The sequence below is a fragment of the Electrophorus electricus genome, chromosome 16 (assembly GCF_013358815.1).
Source record: "Electrophorus electricus isolate fEleEle1 chromosome 16, fEleEle1.pri, whole genome shotgun sequence".
Taxonomy (NCBI): Eukaryota; Metazoa; Chordata; class Actinopteri; order Gymnotiformes; family Gymnotidae; genus Electrophorus; species Electrophorus electricus.
Window position 1 is genome coordinate 7,764,190 of NC_049550.1, and position 27,083 is coordinate 7,791,272.

At 43.1% G+C, this 27,083-nt stretch overlaps 1 protein-coding gene across 1 annotated transcript in view; it reads right to left on the reverse strand.

Annotated features, from left to right (window-relative positions):
- The window catches only part of sorcs3 (sortilin related VPS10 domain containing receptor 3), a 156,397-nt gene that overhangs the window by 64,160 nt on the left and 65,154 nt on the right, over positions 1-27,083 (reverse strand). Inside the window, exons 3-4 of the mRNA XM_035535023.1 lie at positions 8,066-8,165; positions 3,304-3,462 (exon numbers count right to left, since the gene is read on the reverse strand). Coding sequence (XP_035390916.1) covers positions 3,304-3,462; positions 8,066-8,165 — 259 coding nt within the window. The remainder of the gene's footprint in view (positions 1-3,303; positions 3,463-8,065; positions 8,166-27,083) is intronic.

A 27,083-nucleotide genomic window follows, 5' to 3' on the forward strand; every position in this document is an offset into this window, starting at 1 on the left:
GCCCAGGCAATTAGAAGACGCGGGGAGCCCCAGAGAACCAGACGAACCGGAGACGCTGTTCTCCTATTCTGCCGTCCTTCCACCATTACACAGCTCGGTCTTCTGTGAGACGCTGCCAACGCAAATGCTGTCTTTTGTTTGCTTGATCTAACACCACTTGTGAATAATACAATGACCTCCTAACCTTTTCTGCTGCTGTACAGCAGTTGCCAGCCCACTGCAGTGCCAGTGTTAGAGGAAGGAGGCACTGCAAGTTCACTGGAGGACAAGTAGGTTTTACTGTCTTTACCTTCATACACTGCCTGATTTGATTAATCGAGTAATGGACAACCTCCTTGTGAAATAAATAAAATAAATAATTGATTAAACCCACGGTTATTACACTGGATAATAAAGCAGTTATCTTCCATTGGCATTGAAAGTCAGGGTTTTTACCCAGTATAAACGCTACTCCAAAGTGGTCCCAGTTTTACACAAACAAACAAACAAATAATAATCCTCTTGTAATAACACCGTGTTTACAATTTGTTGTGTGTACTTGAAATAACTGAAACATTATCTTTGCCTACTTGCCAGCATGCTTCCTTCAGAAGCAAAGCCCCTTCTTAAAACAGATCAAAACCGGTGACCCCACCATACACACACACACACACACACACACACACACACACACACACACACACATCCCTCCTCTTTTCAGTTTTCATATTTTAGTTCTCACCATGGACTGCCACTGAAAGAAAAAGGGAAAATATCTTGAACTTTTTCACCTTTTGCAAGACAGAGATTATTTACTTTCCACTTCTGAAATTGCAGAATCAGCAGGATCCATTTCAGATTCTTCATGTCGCAGTCTCCTGGTGAAAACCAGGAAATACTCTTTCAAATCCTGCTGTTGTTAATAATCATGTGTTATCACTATATAAAACGTATGGAGAGATTTCTTATTAAACAAATGCCAATTTGACTACTTTTTTACTACATGAACGAAGGTTAAAATCGGAATTTCTTCTAATAGTAATGAATAGATTGTTAGGAATTAGAGCTCTGTTCCTAGACTGTTAATAATTGGAGTTCTGTTAAAGGACTGTTGGTGACAAACTCCAGCCCTCCTACATCTTCCCCAGCAGCCAAGGTCAGTACAAACCTGGAGAAGGTCTTCTCCCAGGCAGCACTAGTAGCATCTAAACTGAGCAACCATGCTCTTTTTCCCTCTCTGGCTTTCCTTCATCCCCTAGGGATGCTTTCCCCATATTAGCATGGACCACGGCGGGGTCGGGAAGCACCTTTGCCATTTGATCTGCCGCCGTCTGCAAGCCAGTTCAGGGGAAGCAGTCACCCCAGGAGAGAGGTCACACTGCTGGATGTGAAAAGACGCGAAGAGCTGGCAGAGGCAGGCAGTGTGACCGGCAGATACAAATGCAGTAAAGGTGGCTTCAGGGATACAGGAGGGAATGAGAGAGTAGTGGTGAGAAAAGGGAGACACACACAAACACACATACACGATGAAACATGGAGAGTGTGCGGGTGGCAATGCATGCTCTCGTAGGTGCACAAACATGCACCCACACATTCCTTTTTCCCCATACAGACTCTCTGACTTTGATCATTAAAAAAAAAAAAATGTATTTGTACCATCTCTGTCTCTGTCTCCTTTGGTAAGGTGCTATCCCTGTAGGTTTGGTCAACAGAGACGTGAATGATACAGGGCATATGAGCATATGGGTTACAGCTGTATTACTGAGTGGGATATGTTTAGCGTTGACTATGAATGCATAAAACAGCATCTTTGGAGGCAGGCTGACAGCAAGCATTACTATTTCTCCCCGAAGCCAAGACTTTTATAACACGAACAAAGAACTTGCACAGTCTGTCACTTTCCACAGCATCTCAACACAGCATTTTAGATATATGTTATCTTTGCAGGTTAGGTGTGCGGCCAGTTTTGGGGACCAATATGTTGCCTGTTTCTAATCCAAGTTGTTAAGACGTTTTAGTGACAACCCTAAGCAGATCATTCTACGGTGGCCCTGAAGACCCATCAAATTAAAAAAGCGTTGCAATGTACACAAAGCAAGTTCATCAAAATGACATGTGCACTAAATCTCTAAAATGCGTCACAAATAAAAAAAAAAAAGGCACGTAAACTTCAGAAACACTGTGAATCGAGCCACAACACAGCGGAAGCGCTTCCGGAGGACATGCAGAGAGGGTGAAGTCCTATGAGACCAGTGGTAACCAAGTAGCTGATGAAAAATAATTATATTTGCGATAACCCCTGTTATATCTTTATATTAGGCTGATAGAGAATGAACAGCCAACCTATTCATGCTCCGCATTCTTGCATATTTACTGTTGCTGAGTTGTACAGAATGGAGCCTTAAAGAACACTGAGAAAAATCCTATTTGACATGACTGTTTCTGTCTTAATACATACATATCTAGCTATCTACATTCAGAGTGTATTACTAATTTACATCAGAGGCTATGTTTTCATTCAAGTTTGATAATTTACCTGCTACAGTGACCCGTTTGAAAATCTGGTCTACTACAATGACCAACTCACCAACTGTCTTAGTCTTATATGTTATCTGAAGTGTGATGTTTTTACATACATACATACATACATACATACGAAATATGAGTTGTATTAGACAGCATCTCATTAGGTTGAACTGGATTGTAAAATCACACACTCTGAATGTAGCTGGCTCCTTGTTTACTGGCAGGGTCAGATTTATATTTGTGTTAAATGGGATTTTGTTTTATCAGCGTTCTTCAAGGGTGCGTTCTTTACAACTTAGCAGTAGCAACATACGCAAGAATGAGAAGCACGAATAGGCCAATTGTTCATTCTGTACCACATATCACTGACAAAACCATGGTAATTGCAAATATAAATTACTTTTCACTAGCTGTTCAATGGTGCATCCCCTTTCCATGTCCCCCAGAACACTTCTGTTGTGTTGTTACTGCATTTGCAGTGTTTCTTAAGTTGTTTTATGGATTTGCACCGTTTTTCTGAAATGTAGTGCATTGTCATTTTGATGAATATGTTTTGTGCTGCCGCAGTGCATTTTTTCATTTGTAGCACAGTGGGTTTTCCCAGCCACCGTATCATTCCACTAATAACGAATGAAAGCTAATGGCAATGAGCAATATCTTATCTGCATGTTGCTAACTGACCTCAGCTAGCCACATTAATTGTTAGTCACATTAGTATTACAGGAAGTGAAGTATCCCCTTAAAATGAGGCCTAATCTAGATATCCGGTCTTAATCCAGGTCCCTTGAATTAACTCACCTTCTGGTCATGGCTGTAGGCGAGGATCCAATCCTCCTTCTCAGGGTGGAAGAGGAGGCTGAGCACGTAGAAACCTAGGCGGTACTTCTGGTAGCTGGCCCCTTCGTCAGAGCTTATGAGGACGCTGCTTTCGAACTCCGGGTCCGTCAGCACCATTATCTAATGCGGAACGAAGGAGAGAACTGGGTGGGAATGGCTGGAATCAGTGGGAGTGAACAGACAGTCGCGAGGAACTTAAGACCATAAGCGGAGTGGGAGTTAACGTTTGGTGGCAATTATCAGCTCGTGGCAATTAGGAAGTCTGAACTTTTGGCCACCTGCTGGTTCATGGGCATTCAGGATTTGCAATCCCTCCTTGCTCACAGCTTATTATAAATAAATATAATTACATATGCTGTTATGTGCATGTGGTCTCACTTTTTTTTTTAATCTTCAGTGAAATTCACTGTATGCACTATAGTTGTCGGCTCCCTTATTCCTAATAAAGTTTCTTCTAATAAGGCTCGCACTTCTGTGCTACACTGCAGAGTTCAAGGCTTACCATAAGCCTCATCAAACAGGCAGCGCTAAGAGCTAAGCATGAGTGCCACTGGTTGGAGTTCAGTGCATTCCTCGTGCCTTACAATGCCTATCATCGGACCCCAGATAGGCCGACTGGTCCTAGGTCAGCGGAAGACGACATGGGCAATTACCTAAACCGAGAGCAGATTGGCCCTGTATAACAGCAGGAAATGTTGCGGGCTTCCTTGTGGGATTGCGCAACAGAGTTGTATTACAAGAGAAGCAGGTTGCCTCTAATCCACTGTTTGACTGTGATCACAGTGATATTTAAAGGTTAGACATGTCTGCTTGCTCATTAACGGAGCTGCCGCCATGACGACTCTTGCAGGAAATGTAGTTTCTCAAAGAACCAAGTCTAATGAGCAACTGGTCTTGCCGTACCGATGGAGGTGCTCGGCTTGTAATAAGGGGAGGAGTGACTGTTTTAATTAAGAATGCCCTTGCTGGAAGTGTGCATGCATCAAGGATGGGGATCTCTGCCATGATGAGGGCAAACAAAGAATATAATTGACATCTTCTCAAGCAGGAGGCATCAATCTAGCATCCCTTCATATAGTGTGAATATACGCAGACTACAAGCAATCGCACAGGTGAGAGAGTGAGAGTGGGAAAGGAAGAGAGAGAGAGAGAGAGAGAGACAGAGAGACAGGTAGGATGAGTGTAAAATCAGCACTGACATTAAACAATAGAAAAGGAACGGAACAGAACTGCATTGTCTGCAGTTTAACCAAGGAGTCGACAGTTCCATTATGGATCATTACTTGCACAATAGAGCTGCTTGCATTTTGGTTTAAGATATATATCATTAGTGCTTTTCTTGCCACAGTAATCAACATGATTCAGGCTAATAAGGACAAAACTATTTCAGTGAGTCCTGAAATAAAATGCTACCGCTACAGTTCAATAGTATAATGTAAATGGGTGAATCTGACAAGCAGTTTTAATAACAATTAAAATACAGAAACCAGATTTTGGAAGAAAGGACTCTCAACTCTTTCTTTCCCTCTTTTTTCACTTCGTTTCTCATTCTCCCTCTCCCACTGTGAGCAGCTCGTGCGTTTCTTCCTCCGTCAACTGGATCTGAATTGGAAAAACCACACCGCATTTGTCACTGACACACACCCCACCCCTCTTCCCGTGAGCTTTAACTGTGAATCCCCCTAGGTGGTGATTTAGATAAATTGTTTTTCATTAAGTGCCAATAAACAGCCAGGCGAATCACAGCCAGCATTTTGCGAAGGCTGTGAGCCTTCCAATTTTGCCATTCATTACAGTCTCAAGAAGACGGAAAGAGGCCCCGCCCGATCTTGACTGTCTTTGGGCTTGTCAGATGCAATTTGCAGGTTTTAAGGTCTACTTATTTTCTGTAATATTGTATTAAGAGACAGCATTTGTTTTGAAGGGGAAATTACTTTTCACCTGGCATTCTTGAGTAACCCATCGGAGCTTCACTTAAATGAGCTGGGGAGAGCTAGAAGCATGGGTGGGAGTTGCGACACCATGAGGGCCACGGTGTCTTGCTCGCTAATGCACATCTGGGTCCGACTGCTTGACCCATAGCATGTAGGCCTCAATAGAAAATGTGCCGTCTCTTCCCATCAGCCCCTTTAGAGAGGGTAATCTTGCTCCTCGTAGAGTTTCAGTCCATTGGACTCCTGCAGCTGTGCAGTGACACAATGGGCTACAATCAGTAAAATGACGGGTGTACAGAAAAGACCAATGTGGGTTTGATTCCAAGCGTGGACTGGAGAGCAACGCATTCCCTGCTGGTTAAGTATATAGCAAAAACATACTGCCATTAGCTGCAGTGCAAAGTATTAGAACGTAGATGTTAAGCCCCCCAATCAGGCCCGGTCATTTCAGCCCCAACGAGAGCGAGCACTTCGTGCCTCAAATTGATCCATAGAAATAGATCATTTGAATTTTCTGATGTGGGGAACGCAGGGCCATGGCAGAGGATACAGACACGAAACCACAGCCCAGACTCCGGGAGAGGCGGGCGTGAGGACGAGGTGTACAGGGGCGGGCAGTGGCACTTCTAAGCCACAACGTTTGCGAATGAGCTGAAGGTGCACGAGCAGCGCAGCAGCATTGATCGAGGACCTGGGGGATAAGCGTTAGACATTATCAGCGGCAGCTCATGGCGCCGGGCTGAAACAACTTAATCTATATCCTCTCCATACTGATCCGAGCAGTGGAATGGCAAACGTCGGTTGTACCTGCTCGGAGTAAACAAAAAGGAAAAGCATGCCTGCTCTGGAATTAATCATGTCAGGGCAGATCAATGGCTTTGGCTCGGAGAGGGCACATGCTCGGATGGAAGCAGAGCCAGGCGTGGCAGAAATGGCAATTTTAGCACGTATTCTTTAGTTCCTGGGACGCAATAGGAAGGGGTTGAAACTGTAGGTGAAAAGCACTTGAGATTCTTGGCCGAGGCCGCATGTATGGGTGAAATGTCAAGCTCATCCTTAAAATGGGAAGAACCGTGGCTAAAAGGTTACTTCTAAACTAACCCCCACCCCTTCAGCTGGAAAATAGCCACGCTTATGTCTCGGGATTTCCCACTGCATCCGACTGAGGTTGGTTGGTCAATATGTGTGGCAAGGACATTCAGCCGGTGAGGGGGTATCCGGTGGTGGAGCAACACCAAAGCGCTCATTAAACAAAACTGTGAAGGAACATTAAGGGAGTTTGCGTTCCAGAGACAGAACTTACAAGTGAGTCCTCATCTATGGGGAACACAGAAACAAAGGCTGTAAAGCTCACGTGTCCACTGTGATATCGCCGGTCACCTAAAACAAAAGGAGAGCTCCCCCTCAAGCTTCATCAGCAGCAGGTGGACATGTTGCCTTTACAGACTTTACTGATGAAGAACTTTTTCCATGGTTCCACACACTCACTTTATTCTCACCTACACCCCGAGTCTACAGCTGAATGCTAAAATCCAATGGTTTTTTAAGTCTTGCCATATTTTCTGTTTTAAAAGACACCTAAGAGAGCTAAGACTACTTATGCCCTCAGGTGGTTGGCTTACACTGTCATCTGACATCGTAAGATGAAGGCCATGTTATTAGCCTCTACCCACATTCCCGCTGAAGGTTTAATGCTTTTACTGGGGCACTGGGCTCTTTGTGGTGAGTCTCCTGCTGTCCCCGCAATGGAGAGCGAGATGGAGAAAAAGCGATGGCTGAGACCCAGCTCAGCTAATCTGCGGCAAACCTGAGCAAAGTTGTAAGACATGTAAGACATGAAGACTGCAAAGTCTTTGCTTTGTCTAGTTGTGACCACAAGAGTTCACAGCAGGTTTCTGTAAAGAAATGTGTCCTTGTGGTTTGTAAAGTGACTTTGTAAAGTGATGGCCTGAGTGATGGCTAATGGCCTAACCTGTGTGTGCCATCATTAGAGGATTCTTCTGCCTCATATATCTATGCTAAATTCATCTCTGAATCAACAGCACTGACATTTTGTTTTGCAAAGGATCATTGCTGGGTTTTGCGGCATAAGGGCACTGGAGAAAAGAACACATCTGTTCACCTGCCATCAGGAAATCTGAGACCTTTCAGTGTCAAGAGTATTATTGCCTGATATTAGCACCTTTAGAACACTCCTCATCCAATCAGATAGCAAGATCAGAACTAACTGTTGTATAATGCCTGATAACAGAACGGACGATGAGGACTCTAGTGTATCATCTCATCACACCGGGCAGCCTGCCAGCATGGGGCACTGCTGTTTGTAAAGCAACTCATTAACCTTCCAGCTCGTTACGAATTACAAACATGTTTAAATGTTATTCAGAGTGCGCTTCACCTTTCCACCAGCCCTCTGCAGATGTTTCGCCCACCTTCCAGCCTTCTGCTTTTTTATCTGACCAGAGGTAAAGTGAGTCCAATATGATAAGGCTTAAGAGAAACAAAGCCGTTTGGTTTTGTTTCAGCCTCCAACAAACGCTGTGTTGGAGGGATTGTTACACAATTCATTTTTGCCCTTACTTGATCTTTGGCAGGCCTTCTCATTTGTAACATGCCTGCAGCTATCAACACGGCTTACAAATGCTATTACTAACACTGTCAATAATGTCAGCAATGACTCAGGCAGTGAAGTCACCCAGCTTCAAAGGACCAATGCAAAGAAATGGGAGAAGCATTTGTTTTATTTCTCTGTCCTTATGACTTGAAACCAGAGAAAGACACCCACTCACCTTCCTTTTGTTTGTAGGACACACGTACAGGTAGCTCAGGACAGTCTTCACTCCCACCTTGTCATTCAGTCTCTCATAGGTGGTGCCATAGTCTCTTGATCTGGGGAAAAGAAAGGAGTGCCATTTTTTTAATGGAGTGTGGTAGCTCAGTGGTTAAGGAACTAGAGTATTAACAATAAAGTAGTCGGTTTAAGCCCCACCACCACATTGCCCCTGAGCAAAGTCCTTAACCCTCAAGTTGCATTCAGTCATAATTGTAAGTTGCTTGGGCTAAAAGCATCAGGTAAAATGTGTGTTTTTGGAGATTTAATTGCCAGCGAGCACTTGCAAAAATAGGTGCAAGCTGGTGAGCATATGCTTCAATCGCCTTTGAAGTTAATAATAATACAAAAAACAAAAACAAAAAAAAACCACACACATACTTACAAACCTCCAACCTCTGGGCATAGATGTAATAGACCCTAATGATTTGTTTTTATTGGTTAATGATGTTTACAGGGGGAGACCATGGCCCTTAAGGCTATCGCACCCCTGGAGAGGCTCAAGTGTTCTTCACATGGGATATATACTGTACTCCTGAACAATGCTACCACCAATGTTAATGATTATAGTGGGCATTTGAAACATTGTTTTCAAGTATACACGGTAGGTGTTAACAGTGGAGTGTAGCTGAGCTGTGGACATACACACACACACACACACACACACACTCCTTTATATATAGATAAAGATCGCTTCATTTATTCCAGAGGAACTTTTGCATGTTACAGCAGCAACACCAAAAAAATGGTTTAAAAGTGAAAAAAAGTGCTAAAAACAAACAAACAAAAAAAGGTAAGTAAACATACATTATAAAATAAACCTAGAGATATAAAAATAGAATAATTATGCCATGAAGACAGTCCACGGAGTAATATGAGAATTAAGAATGTGTGTGACTGTGCACTAGCGTGTATTGTCGACATAGTTAGAAAATGGAAAAACTTAAGAGCAAGAGAAAGAAAATAACTTTTAATCTTACATTATAAAACAAAGATATAAAATAGATATAAAAATACATATATAAAATAAGGTGTATTATCTAGGGTCACGTTCAAAAATGAAAGTAAGATTTCTTGTGTAATAGATGTATACACAGGGCTAGAGTGGATGTAGTGTCAGTGTATTGACATCCTTATTGTAGACATCCTTATACACTATATACCTTTAAAAATAAGGGATCCAATGAGCATCACTGCATAAAGGACAAAGTAGCAGTGCATAGTGGAATAAGTGGAGCACGCATAAATCCTTGAGCCTGTTCAATTAGTGGCTTAGTGCATAATAATATTTGAGCTAAGTGAAGAACTCTTGTGCACTTCGATTGCTGTTGGTACAAATGATCTCCTGTAGCAAATGGAGCTGCCTCTTACTAAAGGTGCTCTGCTCTTTGGTCAGTGGGTCATGGAGAGGGTGTGATGTATTGTGCAGAATGGCTGTGAGCTTGTTAAGTGTCCTTCTTTCCCACCACAACCTCAAAATCTTCTAGAAAGCAGCCTGCCAACCAAGCTATCCTACTTGAGAAGTTTGAGCCCACTTGCATCTCCAGATCTGATGCTGTGTCCTCAGCAAACTGCTCACAATAACAGACTGGTGGACTATCTCCAACGTCTTGCAGCAGACATTAAAGGACTTGGGCTTCCACAGAAAGAAGAGTCTGCTCATGTACACATTCTCAGTACTGGCCTTCCAGTCCAGCCTGCTGTCTAGATGGGCACCTAGATATCTCTCTCTTCTTTGCTTTTCATCCTTTTTGCATCATCAATAACCCCTATACCCTGCTGTATTTCTCCCCACTGTTTTCTTTACTTTCTTCCCTCTCGCTCGCTCGCTCTCTCTCTCTCTCTCTCTCTCTCTCTCTCTCTCTCTCTCTCTCTCTCTCTCTGCTATTGGGAAAGATTGTGTGCTTGGATGGCTGCTTCAGCCAGGCTCGACTTGCGCTTTCGCTTTCTGCCTTCGTTGCTCTGCCACAGAATCTTCCTTCTCCTCACTCTCCCCTCCCTCCAAATATTGCAACTCGGCAAGGGGTTTCCCTCACTGTCTTCTGGCGCTGAGCCGGCTTTCAGTCTTCTCTGCCAAAAAAAAAGTCCACCCACTTCTCCTTAAAATACAAACATTGTGGACGGAGACCAGCCCTTGCTATGTTGAGTGCAAAGCTCTTCATGTACTTCCACAAGAAGACCTCAATCATTCTGTTTGGTCTGGAAGACCTAAAACTTGGTAATAATTCGTGGCCCCACCCCCAGTAACTAAATAACTACTAAAAATAAACCAATAATATAGGCAGTGGACAAACATGCAGTTAAGATTAGAAACATGAATAATGCAGAAGTTGTTTAAGCTATGGGACCCCAGAGGTTTATGATTATCTCGTTCTTGCAGCTGCTACCACATAAGTTATCTTGATTTGATTAAAGTAGGTAGTCCTTGAGAGAGATCGCTCAGCAAGTCTCAGACTTCTAGCAGCTGGGAAATGCACACCCTCTTTCATTTGCATTTGGTCATCAGAAAACCAATTTAAAATAAGGCCCTATACTTTCTTTGTAGTCTTATTATGCCAGTTTGCCTTTTTTCTATTCGTCTTTTTTTTCTCCTCCTCGGGTGAAGCCATCATGGATTCAAGCGAAATTACAATGTGATCTTTCCCATTTGAAATCAAGAGCCTCTGAGATGGCCACAGTGATCACATAGCATAGTCAGGAGAGGAGAAAGTTACTTCCCTGGAACATTAAAGCATTAAAGCAAATGGGGAAACCAATCTAAAAAAATCCAATTCAGTCCAATCCAATGAGGATACATGAACGTTCAAGGTACAGAAGAACAAAATCTGCTTTCATGTATTGTCTGAGAAATAAGCTCTCGAGAAACGCCACTCGAAAAATTCCTTACCCATGCTCACTTAAAGTTCAGAGCAGTGATGGCTTGTCAGGTGCCTCAAGAGCATGAAGTTTATTATAACGTTTCATCATCATCTTCTCTTATGATTATTTTTGCCCAGGTTCTACTGAAAAGTACCAAGGGAGTGCTTAAAATAAGGTACATTTGGTACGTTGCCACATTCTCACCAACAGACACTTTCGATCTTTTGTTCTTTCTGCTGTACCGGTGGCTTTTGCGCACTTGCCGTTTGCCGCCTCGGATGAGTGAATTCACTGGTCAGTGTAAATTAGCAGGAAATAACGATGTGTCTCTAGTGGCACAAGTCTGCCAGTCTGGATCAGGTGTGACATCTGGTCAGTAGTGTTAAGACATGATCTCCATGGTGACCGAAAAAGCCATTAAAATGCTGGTGGGCCTGCTCTTTAGACTGCTGACAAAATAGCCCTTTAGAATAACAAAATTCTGGAGTAAGCCAGTGACTGGGGTAAGCTAGTGACTGCTCATCAGCTACTGTACAAACAATCATCTCTGCAATCATTCAAAATAAGCTATTTAGTCTAGTTCAACCCCCGCATGCGGTCCCCGTTTCAGCGAATACGGAAGGTGTGGTCTGTCCTCACAAAACCAGCATTAGCAGGCCTGACCTTGTCCTTGAGCCAGTCCAAGATGGCAATAAGGATATGACCCGGAAGTAAAAGATTGTCCAATCCTATGAGACTTCTTCGTGGCTGAGGTTCTAATAATAATGGAGGCACTTGAAATCTGCGCGCCAGGCAGCGTACAGCCAAGAGCTTCACCAGCGGAGATGAGCCATTGCACTTTATCAGTTCCCTACAATGAATCTCGTTCGCCTTTCACTCTGCTGAGCGCCAAGAACGTTATTCCATCCAGCTATATTCTGGACAGAAGGGCCCACGGGGATGGATGATGCTGTTGTCATCTTGTGTTTGTATGCCTGCTGCTGTCCTGAGACAAAATCTGGAGAATCGCATTTCGGGCCCCAAGCATTGGGTGGGAGGGAGGAAGGGTGGGCTGGGTGTTGTTTGACAGGTGAAAAGGACCATTGTTAATAGACTCGAAACCATAATAAACAGATAAAAGGCAAATGTGTACGGCAATGGCTACATTCTGCCCTGTGCCCAGACCCGCAACATGGGAGTTGTCTGGATTTCGCCCCCTGGCATGGATGGCATGGATTCTTCTACGTCACATTCACATGATTATCACCCTCAAGGGAGGGGTGGATTAGAAGAAATGGAGAGAACATTTGGCTATATGTTTACGCACATGTCCATGTTGCATGTTTTAGGAATATTTCATTTCAGACAATGTGAGGTATTCAATTGTTCAATATGCCATCACATTTATTGTCGATCATCATTTGTCACCCATCACCATCTAAAAGGACTTTGGTATATAAAATGGGGTAATGTAGAGGTTCAGTTCTGGAGTGAGAGATGGAGAGACAGCAGGGAGACCAACACCTAGGTGATTTTCCATAGAAGCTCTGCATTTCCACCCAGGCGGAAACCCCTTGCTTCAACCTACTGTGGCTTCGTTTCATTTCATTGAATCGATTTCCAGAGTGCAAGAAGATGTTAAAAAAGAAAATAAAACTGTCATGTTTCTACATGGACACGAAGCAGACTGAAAAAAACTGTGGCAGAGAAAGAAAGGGCAGTAGAGAAAGAGACAGTAAATGTGAGAGAAAGTGTGTGAAAGGGAAAAGTAGAGAGGACGAAAGAGTGAGATTGCAGAGGGTGACACAAAGAAAGGAAAAAAGACACAATGTCATTGACCAAAAATCCAGGAAAAAAATCCCATTTGGGACAGTTTGTAAGAAGAAGCCAGATGGCGGAGAGTGGAGAAGGGTGGCGTAACACTGGTCCGAACTCCAGGGACGGCACGAGAACAAGCATGACATAGGACTTCAAAAGATAGCTGCAACTCCCCATCCGAATCACTCTCGCAAGCTCACCCCATCCGGTGCACACAATGGGGAAACCTGTGCTTAGAAGTCTGGCTGCATTGTCTCACCTGGAGCGAGGGAGTCGGGGAGGCTGCTGATCTAGCGAACAGAAGAGAAACAAAGCTGGCCTCTCACCAGACCCTAGCAGTGCTGGGTTTTTACAGATAATGCATACAAATAGTACCACTGGTGAAAAAAAGGCTAAGCACTTTTCTAAAAAGAAAAAGGAAGGGGGCAAAGAAAGAGTCTCAAAGTGCCCATCAGCATGTTCTCTGGCTTCTTATTCCTTGACGTGTGTCTGGGGGGGATTAGTGACCACAAAGTGAAGAAAGAGGGTGGAAACGCAGCCAGACTAACTGAACTCATGCTAGGCTAGGCTACAGGCGAGCCAGATCCTGTCCCTACTTACAAAACCTGTGGCAAGCAAGGGCGAGGGGAGGTCTGGGACAAGCCCTCCAGGCAAATCAGAATTCAGTGTGAGGCACTACATAGTCTACAGCATAGGGAAGAGAGGGGGCCAATAGGGGCTGAAGTGTGGCACTCCCAGTGTAATGTATTATGCCTTTTGTACCAGTAGAGCCATAGGGAGCATCGCGGGATAATCGGACTAGGGGCTCCCGACTCCTGACACAAATCAAATGTCTGGATGTGCTCCCACCTGGACGGAGGACTGGGGTTTAGAGACTGAGACAAAAGAGACAGAGGGAGGGAGAGAGGGAGGGAGGGACGTGAAATTGCGGGATGCATTTGATTTCAGGATCCACACAGGATAGAAAGGTCAGAGTTCAGCTGCTGTTTGCTTAAACCACCACCGGGGGCAGATGAATATTATAAAAGGAGCGGTAATCTGAGTGGCACAGGCTGCGTTAGGAAAGATGAAAAGAAAGTCGATTTGTGTGATAATATAACTCAAACACTTAAAGTCCAAAATAACACAAGCAAGTAATCTCTGTGTGTGACTTGCAGTGCTATGACTGCTGTCAAAACCACACATAACACATGCCAATCACGTTCATTAAACATAACATGGGGCATGGCATTCCTGTACTGCAATACAGTCCGGTACTTCACTATCACATAGCCAATGGTCACTTACACAACACTAATGCACCGTGCTTCTGTCTTCCTAATCCCCCATAGCAATCATTCACTTTCTAGTGCCTTGTCAGCTAGCTCCCCATGCTTAGACAAAGAAACACAGGGTGGAAAGTTTCATGACGCTCCAAAAAATGCATTGTGCGATGACGGCACTACAGTGGGAGGGTGGTGGGGTGGGCGGTGAGAACAGGGGACCACGAAATCTGAAGCAAAGGCAGCAAACATAAGTTTTAATAATCAGACCTGCCATCAGCATAGCTTATCTCAGCAAGCACAGAAGCATTATACAAGCTGCCAGAGGGCTTATCGCTGGTATGTACACTGGCTCCAGCTGCGTCACGTGCTTTGGAGGGCATGTAGGCATTAAAGCACACATGCACCTGCACTTAATTTCACACTTGTACACATCGAGAGTTTGAGATAAACACGGGCACACGTGCACGCACCCTTTGAACCTGACATGCATGTGAGCAATGCCACACTCATACTTGTGACGAAGGCAGCGATAAAATACAGTCTGGTAGGTGCACGTGCACACAAACAGCACAGTCAGAGATGCCACACACACACACAGGGGACCTCAGGCCACATTCGTGGGCGTAGCATCATCTCTAATAATGGAGCTCATTGAAGCATAATTGAAAATGACTTTGGAGAATTGCCCCATTAAGGGTACAGGATGGGTATCTGCAGGTGTTGTGAGAAAGAGATGGCTGGATTGTATTTCAGAGAGAGAGATACAGAGAGAGGGAGAGGGAGGGAGAGAGGGAGACAGAAATACAGAGGGAGAGATACAAAGAGAGAGAGAGAGAGAGAGAGAGAGAGAGAGAGAACACACGAAAGGAAGAAGGACGAGTGATGCGTGGATGAATAATGGAACCATTGTATACACATTTCCACAGCATTCCTCATGTGAGCAGACAACACAGACGGTTTTTTACCCCCCCCCCCCCCCCTTATCTTCCCCTTCAAGATGACCGTACAAAATGAGTGCGTGGGTTGCAAGCAGAAGGAAACGTGAACCGCTCTGTGTGTGAAGAACACAATGCAAAGGCAGGATGTGTGTCGACGACAGGAGCACCAGTCAGCCTGCACCCTGGCACGGGTGAGCAGTTACGGGTCCCTGGGAGGGGGATGAGATCAGTGGTCGCAGCCGTGGTAGTGAGTCAGTGTCCAAACTTCAATCATAAGCACATAAAGGCGGTAGCACTGAAATTAAAGTGAAAAAGCAACGAGGAAAGAATTTGAGATAGCATTCCTAGGGCCGGATCACAGTAACACAAGACTAAAGGAAAAGGGGAATTGGGATCATTCCAAAGGTATTGTGATTGTGTAAATTCCTTTGTGCAGGGATGCTCAGAGTCAGAACAAAAGTAAGTGAGGAAATCGACCCATATCCTAGCCTTAGCCATCCTATACCCTTTAAAGGTTTTTTTTCACAATTATTTATAATCTGCTGTTTCTCCAGATTATTTTTTACTGAGTATAATTTTACTTTTAGAATCATTTTAGCATTTTATTGTCCAGGTATGGGGCACATACAAGAAACTGGTCTTTCTGAATGCATATGTTACATACCAAACAGACTGATAAGACATACTCTGCTTATAGATAGACAGAAATGACAAAAAATGAAATAAGCTATACTTAAATGAAGACAAAATTAAATGAAATAAAGGCATTTTAAAATAGATACTTCAAAAGGAATACTCAATATGTGTGAACAAGTTCACATACTATATATATTATGTACGTATATCACTGTGTGAAGTAGGCATTTGTACACTGTAATAGTTCCTGTTTGGACACAATGGTAGAGATGGTACAGATGGTAGTTATGTACTACAAGGAAAGGGGTTTGCAAGGTTATGGGCTAAAGTCAAAGTGTCCACAGTGGTTAATGGGGGCCACAGCTCTTGTGAAAAAGCTTTCCTTATGTCTGGTTGTGCTGGCTTTCACACTTCTAGTTTGAGCAGGTGGCATTCGGAGTGAGAAAGGTTGACTATAGTCTCGCCAGAACACCTAATGACTCTGCCGTTGTCCTGAAATGTGGGCAGATTACATCCAATAATCCTCTCTGCAGTACTGATTATGTGTTGGAGTTTCACTTGTTCTTGTGAAGTGTAGGAGCTGAGCGATTCCATGATGAAGACGCAGATCATCAGAGCATTTATCAGATTGAATTTCTTTAGCCGTCTGAAAGATCTTCCACTGCTGTGCTCTCTTGATGACAGAGGTTATGTTCCGCTCCCACCTCAGATACATGGATATAATGGTCCTTTAGAGATGATCCCTTATACTGACTCTTTCTCTCCTATCTTACAAGGAAGGGAACCCAGCTAACATTTCCTTTGGTTCAGAAATAATGGCATAACTGACCGGAAAGGTGGCATCGGGTTCATGGGACCAAGTTATAAGAACTTCAGCAAAGATGACTCAGGAGACAGGATCGGTGTTAAGGTTTTCAAGGCTTTATCATGTCCTTAGACTCTACTTAGATCAACATTTTCAGATGAAGTCTAACATCAATCCACCAAAGAAGGAGAGAGGACAAAGGAACTGATAATGGAGTAGGTGAATGAGGCTTACGCCAGGGATTTAGGCATAGGCCAGAGAGGGTTATGACCTTTGTGTTTTGTCACATAAATAACAGTACTCTAACACAAGAGGAAAATTACAATAAGCTTGGCAATAGGCATAAGCATGAAGCTGTTGCAGGGACTGGCATTACAATAAGGAAATTTAAGCATGTGGTATCAGAGGACATGTGGAGAGGTGTCTGTGGAGATGTCTGTGGAGACTGTGGGGAGAGTGTGGGGAGATATCTGTGGAGACTGCGGGGAGATATCTGTGGAGACTGTGGGGAGATGTCTGGAGACTGTGGGGAGAGTGTGAGGAGATGTCTGTGGAGACTGTGGTGAGAATGTGGGGAGATGTCTGTGGAGATTGTGGTGAGAATGTGGGGAGATATCTGTGGAGACTATGGGGAGATGTCTGTGGAGACTGTGTGAAGACTGCGGGGAGATATCTGTGGAGACTTTGGGGAGATGTCTGTGGAGACTGTGGTGAGAATGTGGGGAGACGTCTGTGGAGACTGTAAGGAGATGTCTGTGGAGACTTGTACCATTTGATCACAACAGTGCTTTACGGTGAATGGTGAGATTAGCTTAGACCTTTCCTCCCCTTCTGACTTCTGAAGAGTCTCTTGACATCATGCTCGCTGATGGGGTGATGTGGGAGGAGCAAAGGTGAGAGGAGCAGGGTGGGGAGTGGGTGCTGTCTGGAGAGGAGGGGCAGGAGAATGAGGCTGGACATTGTCCTTTGCTCTTTCAAATCTGCAGAAGAGCTTATTCAGGTCATTGATGAGCGGCTCGTAGAAGAGATATCTTTTCCTTGCCCTGTACTCTGTGAGCTCGTGGAGGTTTTCTTGTTTTTTTTTTTTTTTTCCTGAGTTGTCTCTTTGCTGCTTTAATCCCCATCTCCAACATGGATCTGGCCTCTTTTTGTGGACTGCATCCCCACTGCTGAATGCCGCCTCCGTTTTACCAGTGAAGCTCTCGGGGTTCAACTGAAAACAATGTGCTGTCATTGTTGCACCTCTATCCAAAATCCCGCTCCCTTCACAGAAACATATGTGTGGCATTACAGTGTCAGTTCATTTATCCTGCCTGTCTGACACATCTCTGAAAATGCTTCAGCTGTTGGAGTTAAAGCAGCCTTCTCGCTCTGCAATGGCTTCACTGGCGCAGCTTCTCCCTGTTGTAGCAAACAAGTTTTTGAGTTTTTCATCTGAATATTGCAGAGTTGAGCATTTATGTAATGGTGTGATATGTCTAATAGCAGTCTAGCAGTGGCCTTTGTGGCATGAGTGACATGTCTGTACTTTGGCATTTCCATCGTCAAGTTAGGACTGTTAAAGGCTCTCAGAGTAATGAATAATTAATAATGAATAATAGTTTCTCTTTTTTTTATTTTTCCCTCTTTTAGCATTTGTTCTGTCAGCTGTTTTAGTGCATTACACATGCCAGCTTGGGGGTTGGAGTGAACCACTGAACAGAACTCCTTACTGGCCTCTACTTCTTCCATTCAAATGGAAGGGGATGATTCTTTGTTGGCTTGATAATGAATAAAGGACTGTTGTCCCTGATGATCAGTTGCGGATTTGCCTTTGATCACATTAACAAAAAAAAAAACAAAAAAACAAAAAACAAACAGAACTGGTAGTATTGCCATCAGCACCATCTTGAACAGGGTTTCTATGGGAAGTAGGTGACTGTGGTATGGGTCAATTCCCTCAGTAAAAGGTACGAGAGATCATAAAATTAGTGAGTTTCTTCAAAGAACAGTGATTGAAATGACAGAAACTGGAAAACGATTTATCTTTTCAGTTCCTGCAAGCTGTCAGGTTCTCCGTCCCTGTCATCGCGGTTCCCATGGCAACGCCACTATGTTTACTTATTTCCTGGTTTTGTTTCCTTGCAATTCCTTGTTTTGGTTTCTTTTGGTTCCACCCCCTAGTTAATTCCATTACCTGTTATTGCCTTCACCTGTATCTTGTTAGTCCTCATTAGTCTTTGTAAACCTTGGGTTTGTATTCAGTCTTTGTGAAGTCTCATCAACTCGTGTTACGTTTCTGAGCTGTTTGTTATTGTGTGTGTTTCTTCTGGTTTATTGTATCTCCACATGCTTCCTTAGATTACCCTCTGTGCCTGTTCGCTGTCTGTTTGGTTTACCCTGTTGACTGCTTTCTGGGCTTTGACCTTTGCTTATGTTCTTTGGATTATGTGTGTGGACTACCCGTGTTCTCTAATGAACTGCATCTGCTATCATACTGTACTCGACTCCGTCTCTGTAAGTGCTTGGAACAAGCCGTGTTAGGCACATACTTACTCTAAGCCCTGTACTGCCTGAAAGCCCAAAGGAGGTACATTGCTGGACTGAGGCCAGCTGTACAGTTGCTTTAACAAAACCATTTATAAACATTTTGTCTTTAACAAATTTTACTTTAACAAAACCATTTATAAACATTTAGTCTATTTTAAATTTTTTTTTTTTTTTTTTTTGCCATAAAATGGCTTTCCCTTTCAACAACCGTAGAAACATGTTTGATCCTGTGAGGTCATTAGTCTTCAGGAATCTTTAATCAAACTTTTTTGGTCCTATCAATGAAAGCTTTTTTGCCTATAATTAATCATTAAAAATAAAAGCATAAAAAGCCCTCAAAGCTATATAACTTTTACATTAGGGCAAACACAAGCAACAGATATGTACGCGCGCACACACACACACACACACACACACACACACTCCCTCTCACTGATCGAGGAGGGTCACGCTCACTGTGGCCTCCAATCATGACTCACATGGCAGATACATCAGCGTCACTGAGGTGGGCAGGACTTGGGGAAGATGAGGGAAGATGTTGGAGAGTTTCATCACTTGTTGGCCATGGTATGGGTCAATTCTTGGGCAGCTCTTTGGCTCCAGCACGATCTTGCAGAACAAGCAAAATGGTTCTTGCATTTTATCGAAAATGCTGAAAAAGAGGGTGAGAGGTAGATGGACAGGGAAAGCAAGAGAGAGGCAGCTCCCCCAGCACACTGGAGACTCGCTTCCAGGCCACCTGAATGTGTGTGAGGGACCAAATGATATGAGAGGCCAGTGGACAAAATCAGAATCCTTTAATTTTTTAATTTAGAAGTTGTTCTCTCATTTCCACAAAGAACACACCCCTTCCCTATCAGACTAAAACAATGAGAGTATACTAAGTAACAAGGTACCTAATAAAATATCCAAAATTAAATATCCAGCATGGTAGCTTCAAGTGGAAAAATAAATAACTTAAAAAACATTTTAATCCACCCACTTTGGAAAAGGCCATCCTGCCATACAGGTTGAGTCTCTCTATCCATCTATTTATCTGTCTGTCTGTCTGTCTGTCTGTCCATCTATCTATTTATCTAGCTGCTAGGGACAGACTGACATTTCCCACTGGTAACCTCAGGGGACACTGACCATCAAAGACATTTAATGCACTACAAATGCACTGGTCTAGTTCTGGCTGCCATGCATTTGGTGGATACCATGGACCCTAAGCCCTTTTAGTTATATTTACAATCAGTCATCATCATATATAATCATTCCTTATATCTTATAGCTGTGCTATATTTTACCACACACACAAACACACACACACACACACACACACACACACACACACACACACACACACACACACACATTTCAGGCAGTATGCATTTGATGGAGCAAAGATAAATAAAAGAAAAATAGTTGAGGAAGTTCATTTTCTGTTTGTTTTTGTCCTTTTTGCACGAGTACAGAGTGGAAGCCTAATCTTTTTGCTGAAATTTCCTCAAGACACAATCAGATAAGTAGCCTAAGTTCTAGGCTATGAAGCACCCTGATGCCAAGACACACACCCACACACACAGGTTAGACACCACACCCCATGCCTCTGCAGCCTTAGTGGATAATGTTGACTCTTTACTGCATAGTTCCTAAAACAAATCCGATTCAGCCAATGAAGGGCATCATAGAATAACTAATAAAACAAGGACTCCTAAGCTTGCATACCAACATACCAATGGATGGATAGATGATGGATGGATGGATGGATGGATGGACGGATGGACGGACATCAGTTTGAGGCACCATCACAAGGCATTTCATCACAGGGTTACTGGCACATATACACACATATACACAGGTATACACATGTACACTTACCCACATACATGCCTCTCACCTTGACACAGAATGTCCTACCTAATCTGTTTACAGATTATGCAGGCCAGATCAGATGGACATTCTTAGCATTAGAAACATTACCTGATTAAAAATGTAATAGCTTTACGCAACCAATTAAATTTTAGTGACTACAGGGGGACAAAAATGTTGCCCAGATGCCAACAATTCAAACGAAAAGGCTTCCATGACATTGTTTGCTTCATTCATTCTGTGCCTCAACAGCATTGCCAAACCAGCACATGATGCATAAGGCTAAAGCACTTTCTCTAAAAGCACAGTAAACCATTTGGAGCATTTTATTGTGGACATTAAAAGATAGTAATTTCTTTAAAAAGTGCATTCTTTGTTGTGTCTTAGTTCCTATAAGTCAGCTGACAGGTCACATTTAAGATTATGGTCAGTCACAATGCCAAGGTACTTAAATGTTGTAACAAACGGTATTGGCTCCCCATTTATAAAGGTAGGGTTTGAGGATTTAATCATTCTAAAATCCTTTTTGTTTTTGTTGTGTTTAGGCAATGGCATGACTTCTCATGTTGGTTTATGAAATAAACAAGCACTGGTCTCTGCTTCTCCTCCTTGTCAGGCGAACAAAGGCAGCATCATCTGCAAACGTAATAAAGTGCCTATTAGCGAAAGTGCTAGAGTAAGAATTGGTATATAAAATAAACAATAAAGGTGAAAGACAGGCTCCCCCACCCAGGAGGTGCTTTAAGTTGTCATTTTGTCAGAGAGTAATGTGCCTATAGCTTGGTATAGTGTAGCATACCAAGTAGTAATAATGCTTCAACAGTAGTGTCATAACAATGCAGTCTCTCCTGAGGGGAAATGAGGTTCAAGCCCTGTTTGGCCAAGTGGCCTATGCTGTGCCAATAAGAGTCAATGCGCAAGATTCCTAACATAACGCTTGCCTATCTAAGGCAACATGATTCAAATTTGTAAGTTGCACTGGATAACAGTAAAATGTAAAATTTACCTATGCTGACTTGCTAGATTCTACAGGTACAACAATTCATGTAATCTCAACAGCTCCAAGTGGAAATTCTATAACCAATATGTCTGATAGAATATTAGGTTGAATAGTGTTAAATGCAGATGAAATGTTGATAAATCAAATCTTGCCGTGGGTCTTTGGTTTCTCAAGGTGTGTTTGTGATAAAATGTAACTCTTCACTAGGTGCTCAAAGACCTTCATGACCAGTGATGACAGTGCTATTGGTCTTACGTCGTTGGCCTTACATGTCTGGGAAGTTTTGGCACAGGTGCAACCGTAGACATTTCCATAAGATTGTTAATCTTCCATAAAAAGATTGAGAGAGTCAGTAAATGTCAGTAAAAACTGGAGCTTGCCGTTCAGCATGAAATGCTTTTCCAGATTTTGTCTGGGCCCGGGCTTTTTTCAGGGATTACAATTGCTGAAAAGCTGAAGAACTTCTGGCTCCTTGATGGTAGGATGAAAGAAGGGGAGGTCTCACACCGGCAGCCTCAGCACACCGCCACTCTCAAAGAGGCAAAAGAAGGCGTTGAGCTGCTGTGCCAACCATCTCCAGTCCCTCATTACGGAATACCGTGAACATGAAGGGGTGGTACGTGGTCCACAACTATGTTCAGGTAGGCAGTGGGTACAAAAGTAACGTCTACGTAAACGCCAAGACCGAAGGTTTCCTGGCAGCACACTGACCGGAGCATCACACTGTTACTGTTGGCCTGACTACTTCCCATAGTGCACCCTGGTGTAATCTCTTCCACTGCACAGGCAAAAGACCAGGCTACCTTCTTGCATTGCTACATGCTCACATGTCTATTGTAGGCACTTTTAGCAGTGGACAAGGGTCAACATGGACACTCTGACAGGTCTGCGCCGACACAGCCCCGTACACAGGAAGCTGCAATGTGTTCTGACACCTTTCTATCATAATAACTTTGCAAAGTTACCAATAGTAACTTTTTTCAGTTATTTGTGCTACAGTAGCGCTTCTGTTCTCCCATGTACATCACTGAGCACAAGCACTGTCCCTGGTTCACCAGTTGTTCTTCCTTGGACCACTTTTAGTAGGTACTAACCACTGCACTACCAGGAACACCCCACAAGACTTGCTGTTTTGGAGATGCTCTGACCCAGTCATCTAGCCACCCCAGTTTGGCCCTTGTCAAAGTCATGACGTGTTGTGGCTGGTTGCCTTTATTTAGCCACCCACTCTGTTTACATTGCCATATCAGCTAAATGGCATAAATGTAAAATTCCATTTAGCCGACACTTTTATCCAAAGCAACAGTGGTAAAACGGCGCAACAGTGGTAACTTGACAGCAGTACTTTAACCACTGAGCTATGTCTAACTACATCAGATTTATATCTGATGTATGGAACAATATATCAATGACATAACAAATTTACCTATTTAAGCATGCACAATTTACCTGTTTATGTAATCAACAAAATAAATCCACAAAAAAATCCAAAATTCCAAAATTGACAATTTTCCAGCATATAAAATGCTGGTTATGCTCCTTTTTGACAGTGTTAAAACAGAAACACACCCGTTTTGTAAAAGACAAATAATTATAAAAGAATTTCTGCATGAAATGCGACACCTCACAAATCCAGTGGAAGCTCTCCACTAAAGGTAGAAAAATTGAGAACCAGAGTCTCCTCCAGACAGGCAAACAGAACAGACGACCAGCACATTTTCAGCACCGGCACATCTGGCAGGTTGACGAGGTTTATCTTGATTGCAGCCAAAAAAAATTGAGTGTCTTCTGACAGGCCTCGAATTGGCAATTTTTTTAATACACAGCGCCCCGCTACTGCAGAGCGGCTCCCTCGCAAAACCTTCAGTTGTTCAGTTGCGGTTCATCATTTACTTTCATGACAGGAGCTAAATTAGACAGGGTTCCACCACACACAGGGAAGACCCACAAGACTTTAATTAAGAAGGCAACAGGTCGAGAACTTCCAAATGGAGCTCCGTAATCCAGCTGCTAAATAATAAAATGGGTGAATTACGAGGGTGGCCCAAGGGGGACTGAAGAAGTCTGAGGGAACTTGAATCTCACAGATGAGATTTAGTCGTATTCCACACCGTCGGTCATATGTCCAAAGCTCTATAATTAAGGTTTGAGTAAATACAAAACAATGCAAATGGTGGGGGGATTGTGGAATCAAATTCTTTTTCATAAAAAATAGATCACTTGGAATTTTATACTGAGTGTTGGCACTCAAGAACTTGCAGTTATAAAGTATACAATGGTGTTACCCATATTTGACAATTTCACCCATTGGTGAGAACAGGGCATTACTTGTCATGCTGGAACTACATTATAAATGTGTATATATAACTATTTTATGGTTCAAAGACAGAAGTTGAAAAGTTGGAATAGTTAGAGGCTTTTGGTGTCAGTCCTAATACATGTCATCACATTATTTGTGAAGGTACAGAGCTGTTTTTTTTTTTTTTTTACTTTTTTTGAATATTAGACATTATAATGCCACAATGTAATAAAAAATATGTCCATCATATGGAACCCAAGCAACCCATCATCCGCCTCGGTTGTCGTGGAAGTGACAAGGCAGTCTCATTCCTCACAGGAGGTGCAGAAGGCGTCTCTGGGGAAATCTAGCGATGCTCGGCTCGTCCTCACTCACACTCTCTCCAGCTTGAATCCTAAGTCCCTGGAAAGGTCAGGGACATCAGGTAAGTCCTGTTCTGAAAGTGCTGTTCTACTCAGTGACTTGTGAAATACCAGCTCCTCCTGGGGCATTCACCATGCCCGAGATGATGCAAGTTAAAAAGGCCATTGGCAGTCCCCTGCCAGGGGTGGGGCTTGGGTTGTTGGGGGCTGGACTTGGGTTGGGGGGGGGTTGGAGGAGGTTAGGGGTTGGGTATAAGGGTGGGTGACCAACAAAGTAGTATACAGCAGCAGCTGCAGATGTTTTATTGGTAAATAAGGTCAGCCACAGCCTCTTGATTTTCATGTGATAAAAGAGAGACATTTAACTGAACAAGATGCCATTAGAGCTTACAACAGCCTCTGGTAGGTGTCAGGGATGCTGTGCTTGAACCCTCAGAAGTCACAGCACAGCTAAACTCAGTGTCCCTGACTTTGCAGATCTGAATAATCAGCCTATTTCCAAAGCCTTCATGAGTCCGAGTAGATAAGAAAAGGGTACCTTCAACAACACTGCCAACCACTGATCTCTGTATTAAAGAGAAGAATAAATTGATACACTGCATATGAGAACATTGCACACAGTAATGTGTGATGCATAGAATCATCAGCATAATACAGCTGAAAGTAAATAACTGCATGTTTAATAAGAATGGTGTTAACTTAGCGCTATCATCCTGTCAGTGTTTTCTTCATAGGTCACATTTCGATAGGACTGTCCGCTAATGCTCTACGGAAATAAACTCAAGGTGCAGTTTCAATCTTTAGCCACCCTTTAGTTCTCTGTAGCTGCATGGTGTGGCATGACTATGGCTTAAGATTCAGGAGTGTTGCTATATGTTTTCCTGGTGATCATCTGTAATTAACAGAATAACACATTTGCACTTTGCACTTCAAAGAAGTATGTCAGGGATGGGTGATCCCCTTATATTGACTGAGTCATGCACTTTCAGCTCCATCTACAAAAATGACTATCTATCTCTACTGTTTAAGGTCACGCTGTTCATTAAAATGGACACGTTGATTTTTTTTCCCCCGAACTTCCATCAGGATGCTGCACTCCTCTGACCTTTCTCTAAAAGTCAGCAGCTGTCTATAACCAGCATGCTGCCGGGAAAGGCTTCACAAAATCACTACTGTAATAAAAGAATGGTCTCCATTAATGATGGAACCACTGAGAATGACGCAGAGAGATGCGGTGCGAGAGACGTCGTCAAGAAAGAACAAAAGCGCTTGCCGCAGGGCTCCATTGTTTCTCAAACGTGCACAATTTCATGGGGTGAATGGGAGAGAGAAAGGAGGCGGGTCCCTCAAGGCCTAATTTGCATAAGGCTGAATATTATCACGGCCGCATTCCGTTTTGTCAATACAGAATCTAACGGCGGCGCCGGCCATCATCGTGATGCGCAGAGACGGAGGATTCCGGGGGCTTCGAGGCAGAGCCTGGCTCACTGTAGGGATGTGGAGAAGGGAGGCTGCCTCAAATGTGCCTCGGTCTGTACTGCCTGGTTTTAATGTGAGTGAAAGCACCTGCTCACTTTTCAAACACCACAAAAATCCAAATGTATTTATTTATTTGTTTATTTATTCATTCGGTCTCTCGTCATACTGTCTTCCCCTCATGGTTTATAACAGGGTTCTGCTGCTGTTTATTTTGGTCATTATTATCCTGAGGGACTCTTGATCTAATGATCTATGATCTAACACAAAAGTTAAATATTCATTACAGCTATTTTTGTTTAATTAAAACCTGAACGGATTTGGTAGTTGTACAGTAGTCATTTTTGAAAATATTAAAACACCCGTTTTAATATCAGCACACCATTTTAATATCAGGACACTATTTTAATATACCCTTCCATTGAAAATGGGATTTAAAAATGAATGGACACCCATTTCATCTGACCTAACAAGAAGCATTAACCTTGAGACTCAACAGATGCTCATCAGCTGCTCTGAGGGGTATTGTGCCCGCCATCCAGAACTCAGGGACAAAAAAACCTTTGAGCACTGTTCACTACCTTATACAGCAACACAATAACCACGTTTCAAATGAAATGGTGGTGCTTGGTTAAAGAGCAATGACGCACCTCTAATCTCTACAATGACATCAAAATACAGTTAAACAACTGCTAAGAATAATTCAATATTTTGGAGTCGATGTGGGTTTAGAGCAAAATGATATACAAATCAAAGAGTCAGGAAACTTTCTGTCTATTAGGAGGGGTGTGAAGTTTCAGGGATTACCCATTCATTCTAGCCCCCTGTATGCCAAAGCAGTAGGAACATATGAAGATTTGGTCACTAATACAATGCAGTGTATTTCATAGCAGTAAAGATTACACCTAGGACCAATCTGCAGTTCTTCACCTGCCTCCCATATGAAAAACCTTCTTAGTGAAGTGTGGCCGAGTGTTCTCAAACCATTCTCCATCTCTCCAAACTTTCTAAGATTCTAACACATGCAATGTCCCCCCCCCCCCCACCAAAAAAAAATGAGCTTGTTATGCAGCTGAGACTCCTCAGCTTCATCTAACCACACTCAGGTCTGAACAAAAAGAAAAATCAAAAACGCTCCGGAAGGCAGCAGCAGCAGG